Source organism: Pavona decussata, unplaced genomic scaffold (assembly GCF_977016875.1).
Source record: "Pavona decussata unplaced genomic scaffold, jaPavDecu1.1 SCAFFOLD_192, whole genome shotgun sequence".
In the NCBI taxonomy this organism is placed as follows: domain Eukaryota; kingdom Metazoa; phylum Cnidaria; class Anthozoa; order Scleractinia; family Agariciidae; genus Pavona; species Pavona decussata.
The window spans coordinates 240,001-247,500 of NW_028145601.1; the positions used below are offsets into that span (position 1 = coordinate 240,001).

Sequence of the window (7,500 nt, forward strand, 5' to 3'; positions counted from 1 at the left end):
TATTTGTCTTCCATTTAGCGTCCTCCGAGGCTTTACGCAATATTTTATATCCGAGGGCACACGAAAATTCGTGCTCAGGCGATAAACAGGGTTACTTCCGGTGAAATTGTAAACCCTTTCATTGTGTCACGTCAAAGCTTATGAAATGTCAAGCGTGGCATGTGTACACATATGTGAGTGCCGCGTAAGTTTTTAGAAGTCTCAAAAGAGGTGAGCAAGGCGAGCAAGTACGCGTCTTGTAAATTTAGTATCAGAGATTCAATGTGGTGTCCATTTTAGTAGTTCTTAGTATTTTTCAGTGCGGAAATGAGAAATCTGGGGCATGGACGACCTCTCCCAATGACCGTCAATCGGACCGTACTAAAGATTTTGCTGCATGGTGTATGGGAATTTACGAACAGAATGCTGTTTCAATGAGCACGTGGAGAGTGCGGAGTGGTTCGTTTCACGACACCGTTTTTCGTTTAATGGACAAGGCAAAATCGATTCCTATTACAATAGGCAGCCAAACAGCATGGGAAGCAATCAGGAACGACTTTATAGAAAAGAGGAGTAGGATTAGGAGTAGGAGGAGATCAGTGCAGCCTCCTCGGCACATTGATGAAGACTTCTTTTTGATGAACAGTTTGTTCGGCCTAATTTCGGAGGCTTTTTGCATTTAATGCAGTAATTCTTTCCTCAGAGCAGTAGCAACGAGCTTAGAATTCACCACCAGTAACCCAGAGATTTAAACCTTAGATTGAAAGAAGGTCCTAAAGTTTCATTTTACCTTTTCCCGAACTAAAGCAATTTTTTCACGCAGTTTTAGGGAGTAAGGATATGGATCCGCAATAAGGCGCCGAGAATTAGGGAGATGTACCGAACTCTAAACTGGGGCGTTTGGCTGCCAGCTCGCCATGTCCTACTTCCCTATTTGAATTACATGATCCCAACAAATGAATAATTAAGAAATGCAACAACTATTACACTGCACGATGGACAAGACTGTTGTCACTGAAAGAATGGTTAAACCGTCAAACAAGACGAACATGTTAGTCAAAAATTAAATACAAACAGCGGTGATAAACATAATAAACTTCCGCATTTTAACTTGATGTAGCTTATGAAACATCAAGTTACATAAAATGCGCAAGTTTATTATGTTTATCGCCGCTGCTTGTATTTTATTTCTGATCAAGCTACGATGGCTCAAGAACAAAAGTCTTTATGTTAGTCAAAACTCCATTAACTCAGAGTACAAAAGCTATCAATAATGTTAACGTTATTCAAAATATATATAGTAAAAAATTGAATAATGAAAGGCCTACGAATGGTACGTCCTGGTACAGCTTTGTGACTAATACGGGTTTTGAAGCCTTCTAATTTACTCGGGGACGGGAGAAACGCGAAAAAGGGCGAGAGGCGGGAGGCACAGGTACAGGAGGCGGGAGGTTCTGACCCCCCTGTCCCCCCCCCCCCCCCCCCCACTGTGTACGACAAGCCAAGTTGTTATAAATTTCCTTACGAAGGGCTGCGAGCTGTTAACATGAGAAACTCAAAGTTGTCCCGGTAGCCAAGTCACCCTTTTTCGAAGGTATTATATACATGTACTGAGAAGTAAACGTTGTCAGTCGACTTGTAAAATGTCTTTAAGATATGCCAAGAAATAAGACACTGCTGAATATTTGTCCTTCCAATTAAGCTTACGTCCTTTCCCGTACATTTTTTCTTAACTATAATAGTTAGCAAAACGTCAGTCTCATCGAGAGCAATTATTGCTCGTTTTGCTAACTATTAATTAAGAAAAAAATGTACAGGAGCCGGGGTAAACTTGGAAGGACAAATATTGGTAGCGTCTTGAGAGGGGCCGGCAGAAAAGGTTGATACTAATGAAAATTTGACGGCGCGAAGATCAGGTTTATTTAAGGTTTATTTTTGGAAGAAACGGACACTTCATTTGGGCTAAATCTTTGTATGGAAAAAATCTACACCATTATCCACGTAAACGCTAGCACATTGAGATAGAAACAACTGGAAGTGATTGATGGTGAAGAAACCATTCTCCTATGTTGATATTGGTGTACAGTTGAAATTTTAAAGATTTTGAAAGTGATAACAGAAAAAGGTTTCTTTGTGATATTCTGTGAGCTACGAAAGTGAGGGGGAGAGAAGGGTGACGCGTAATCGAGGGGGAGGGGGGCGTTTAAAGTTATAAGTTTATTTTCTTTTTGTTAGATTTGTGAGTATTAAAAGGAATTTTCTTGAATCAAACTTTTAAGGCACCTCCGCCGAAGAGAGAGTTAAGATAGTTAAGTGGTCAGGTACTGGGCAACATACTGTAATTGGGGTCACTTTCCAGATCGAATTGGAATCTCGAAATGTTGATTTTTAAGGAAAGAGGAAAACCCGGGAGAACCCAAGAAAAACCTCTCGGAGTAAGGACGACAACTAACAACAGACTCAACACACATGGGTCGGGAGTCCGAAAATCAAACCAGAGCCATATTGGTGGGAGGCGAGCGAGTGCTCTCACCACTGCGCTATCCCGCTCACGTGCGTTGCCCTGTTTGGTGCGCAATCTTGTCCCCTCTCGAAATATATCTAAGCACACAACAGTTAATACGCATTCATCATTTTACTCAACTTCTGTTTCTAATCACATTACAAGTTTGTCAAAATTACGTTCATCTGTTTAACCCTGTTGAATAGTGCTATCGATGAAGCTTCTCTGATGACGCACTTTAGAGTACACTCCATACGCATTAGGAGAAGCGCATCCCTGTCCCCAGCTTGTAGCTCCCTCCACGTAATACTTTCCGCCATATTGACACACCAAAGGACCACCGCTGTCACCCTGGCAACTGTCCTTGCCCCCTTCCTTTAACCCGGCACACAGCATGGAATCGTCCAGGCCACTGGGATAAGCGTTCCTACACACTGAATGCGAAACAAGGGGGATAAGGACCTCTTGCAAGGTATCGGGTTGGTCGCCTCCGATTTCAAGAGTTCCCCATCCACTTATCAGGCATTGGTTCGTGAGGTCATCCAATGGGAGATGAAATTTGTCGTCTCCGAGGCATACCAGACCCACACCAGGCCCCAGGATAGCTGCACGGTCGAGCTTGATCAGCGCCATGTCGTTCTGATTGTCGTTGGCGTTGTACTGGGGATGTGGCACAATTTTAGCCACATTGATCTCCTGAGTCGTATCTTCTTTTACTTCCCTGCGATGAGCACCAAGCCTGAAAAGGTAAGGAAATTCAAAATTGAAATTTATTTTAGTAGAAAAAGAATTAAACTGATGATCTTCGCGGTTTGAAACAATTTTAATTATTAAAAGCGCTCAGTTAAAAGGTCATTTCTGGAGAATGTAAATTTTCTCGTCGTTAATCACATGTAGACTGCTTTCAAGAATACGTTTGTGGAAAATAATTGCCCGATAAGCTTAGTGTGAATCCACAACTACGCTACAGATATAAAATTAAAATGTTCTGGCTATTAAGCAATTTCAGCGATACTGTTGCCCCGAGAAAGAAGAATGAAAACGAACAAACGTAAACTCTTCGAAGAAAATCTTCTAGGAAAGATATCTTATTTTTCAGGCCCCAGTTGTTCAAAGAGTGGAGAACTTTATCCAGCGCGTAAGTCGCTATCCAGTGGATAAAATGTATTGGTTGGAGTACATTTTATCCGCTGGATACCGATTTATCCACTGGGTAGAGTTATCCGCTCTTTGAGCAGCCGGGGCCAGGCGAAAGGAAACTAAGGATAACAAAGGAAATCGTCGTGCCTGTTAAAGCCAATTAAGCAATAAGTGAGTTACGCTACTGGTGCAAGCATGGTAACGTACGTAGAATGCAAGACTTTATTAGTCGCTTTTGGGGTAAATTGGGGCTCATCACAACAAAGATCACATTAAAATTAGTCAGTTTCAAGCCAAGTTTGAGGTTCTGTTGTTTTTGCAACCATGTAGAAAACTTCCATAAATCGTTAAAAAATTAGAGACTTAGAAAAGGGACGCCATCTCAGAATTAGAAGGGACTTTTGTATGGAATTTGGGCGACCCTTGACAGGTCACAGCCTGGTAACTTCGCAACGAAACACAACCAAACTTGGTAAAATTACTAATTTTCATGTGATTTTTCTGCCGATAGGGTTCACTTCTTCATACGACGCAATTTGGACAATGTGTAAGCTAGGGCCCGGTCCCTTAATGAACTTTGGAACGGGCAATACACTAAGTTACAAACCAGATTTTAAAGTCGCCAGTCGTTTGGCCCTCGACACAGTGCGCTGCCGTCAGAACCCACTGTTGGTGTATCAGCGAGCCGCCACAGAACTGATAATCGTCGGTTCGCAGCATGGCCTGCCACGGAATGCTGTTTTTCACTGATTCGTGACCACCAACGATCCTTGCACCGGGAGTGGGACGGTTACCGCAGGACGACGGAGAAGGGCCTGGACCGCCAGTAGGTGGTGCTGGACCGGAAGTGCTGGGTTGCGGTGGCGGTGGTGCTAGAAGTAACAGAATAACAAAGTTCAATGTTAATCAGTTTATCTAGACTATTTTCTGTTTTATTTTATGGGTTTGGTAAAGCGTTATCGAAAGCCATATAAATAGGCCATATTCACGATTGCATCATTTACTACCGTGACTAACTTACTACTACTACTGACTACTACTACTACTACTACTACTACTACTACTACTACTACTACTACTACTACTACTACTACTACTACTACTACTACTACTACTACTACTACTACTACTACTACTACTACTACTACTACTTCTACTACTACTACTACTACTACTACTAGTACAGCTACTACTACTACTACTACTACTACTACTAATGTTGCTGCTGCTGCTGCTGCTACTACTGAGCGTCAATGTGGGGGAAGAGAGCAAGGATATGATTGTCGCTTTTTGCTGTCACTTTCGCTGCACATAATCGTGGCTCGCTTGATTTTTCTTTTCTATCGAAATGTGCATCACGGACCATTAGTTGGGGAAACATGCAACTACTCGCTGCTCTTCTCAGCCAAGTCTTACGAACCACAAGTTTACTTAATATAAAAAGGGCTTTAGAATAAGCTTAGCAAGAAATATCTACTAAAAAGCAAACAGGAATGCAGGAAGAGATCTAGATCTTAACTGAAAATTCTTATCAGCAAAAAAGTGACAAGAATCTACTTACGAGTGCCTGATCCATCCTCAAAAAAGTCCTCCTCAGGCACAGGGTTTCCTTCAAAAAAGAATCGCAAAAAAATGCTTAGTAACTCAATATGTCGTTGTGTTAGAATGGAAGGCTATGAGACAGAAGATTTCTTTTTAGGGATTTCTGTTTTTAAATGATGAGTTAAAAACGATGCTCAAATGCCTTGCTATTAATAGTTCAACTTTGTCCATGTTGAATGATCGATTGATTGTTTGTTTGATTGATTGATCGATTAATAGATTGTTTGATTGATTGTTTGTTTGATTGTTCGATCGATCGATTGATTGATTGATTGATTGATTGATTGACTGATTAATTGATTTTCTGTAAACTTGTCAATGTACCTACCGCCACACCTCAGCAGTATTGCTAACGAGCCCTTTTCTTGCCCCTTGTCGATCAGCTCATCCAAGAGCAATTTAAAGTGAGAGGCTGTTTTAAGATCTACGCTTGATTTTTTCCTGGGTGAATAACTTACCCAGCTGGGAATATCACTCTACAGAGATACCATGAGCAAGTTACACAACTGGCTCCGATTCCAGCCTAGCGCTCTTTAACAACAAGACCTTATTATGGAAAGCGAGCATAGACTAAATTACAAAAGTAGACCGCGACGTACGATCACCCGAATCACGCACCACTACGCTCAAACTCCTCATAACAATCCTGATGCGCAACACCAGAGGGATCATTCAGCATCACGTACGAAAAAAAATAAAAAAAACAAACAAACAAACAAAGCAACAAAAAACATGCAAGCATACAATAATAGAGATGTTCTGCACAGATACGGAGAGACATCAATACTCCGACAAAGTCATTAGAAAACTCTGTACGAAGACACCAAGAGGACTTGAATCAGTTTGGATGACGAAAAGGCTGGATGCTGACTGTGATACTCAGTCTCTAACATTCTTCGTAAACTAAGCCGATAACAGTTGCTAACTTGTATCAATTTTCTATTTAATCCATAAAAAAAGATCAAATGTACTTTTGTGCTATGAAAAGCGTAAGTTAATGGCATATTAGTGGTAAAACTGGTATGATCTGACCTGTTTCTAAGTCAAAAATTGACAAAAATTGGTATGCTCAATTTTTGCTGTACTTTGCGGGCTTAAAATGAAAAAAAGGCTGGCTACGGGCCTGCGACAAGGTGAATGATAGATTCAAAATTGCTTGACTCTAGGTGGAAAAAAAAAAGTGAAACAAAAGTGAATGGCGCCACAAACGATTACTTACCTTGAATCCTGACAAAGAACGCGGCAAAGACGAAAATCACCACACTCTTCATTTTCATGAGATTCCCAGTTCAGATTCTCTCTGAAGTTCTGTAATTGAAGCTCTATCTTTACAAGCTTACTTTTATAGCTCACATCAATTAAGCCATTTTATCACCAGGTACCATTCTATTTCCTCAGGTGCCCCACTTTCTAATCTGCAAAGTGGCCTTTGTTGTTATTAGTAACCACTTAAATGACTGCTCCTTTTAACGCCGAACATTGTATAAACTAAGCGTGGAAGCGTTAAAAGGAGCACTCAGTTGCTTATTTGGTTTACTTTTGACTAGCTGGCGCGATAAGTACCTGGTCCTCTTAGGTTTAGACAGGGCTTCGTAAAACACTACCTATAACTCATAAAAAGGTTAATGGCCAAGTAAACAAACAATAAAACGTTACCTGAAAGAGAAAAATTATTTCTTTTCTTTATCGGCTAATTTTGGTCGTAAGTGTAACTTACATTAGGGACTTTTCTACTTTTGAGTACGAGTTCATTCCACACAAGTCACGTTCCCACTAAGGACTCTTCCGGGATAGGGAGAGGTACTCTCCTATTTGAGCTATATAGGTATGTGCGACCCCAAAGGGGAGGGTTTTGGAGCCGTTTTTCTCTGATATAGGGTACAGGTTTCAACCATTTGTTCTGAAAATGGGTATGGGTTTTAGAAGAGAGTCTGTAGAAAGGTTGGTTTGACAAGTCGTTATCTAAATCACGCGATTTGAAAAGTAGTAGGCGTGCTTAAGTCTAAAGGTTTCTATTGTTTATTTTTGAACCCTTTGCGTTTGAACAGGATTCAGTGAAGCAGTGCGTATAACATAAAAAAGGCTTAAGTTATGTAAACAAGCAATTAAAATGTTACAACTTGTTTGGTGTGTTTTTCAAAAAAATAAACAACCATTCGACAATACGACTACGAAAAAAATGCTGAACATTATTTTTTGATTATGTACAATTTTTCTAAAATGTGCAATTGCAAATTGCAAATTCTATTATTTGTTTTCGCCCCCTTTGCGTTTGA

At 40.6% G+C, this 7,500-nt stretch overlaps 1 protein-coding gene across 1 annotated transcript; it reads right to left on the minus strand.

Annotated features, from left to right (window-relative positions):
* Positions 1-2,648: 2,648 nt before the first annotated feature.
* Positions 2,649-6,992, minus strand: LOC146461991 (trypsin-3-like). Its single transcript, XM_085086150.1, has 4 exons — positions 6,444-6,992; positions 5,184-5,231; positions 4,230-4,494; positions 2,649-3,221 (listed from the first exon to the last, which is right to left on the minus strand). Exons 1-4 carry the CDS (start codon positions 6,499-6,501, stop codon positions 2,672-2,674), a joined length of 921 nt encoding a protein of 306 aa, XP_084942276.1. The 5' UTR covers positions 6,502-6,992; the 3' UTR covers positions 2,649-2,671.
* Positions 6,993-7,500: the final 508 nt, after the last annotated feature.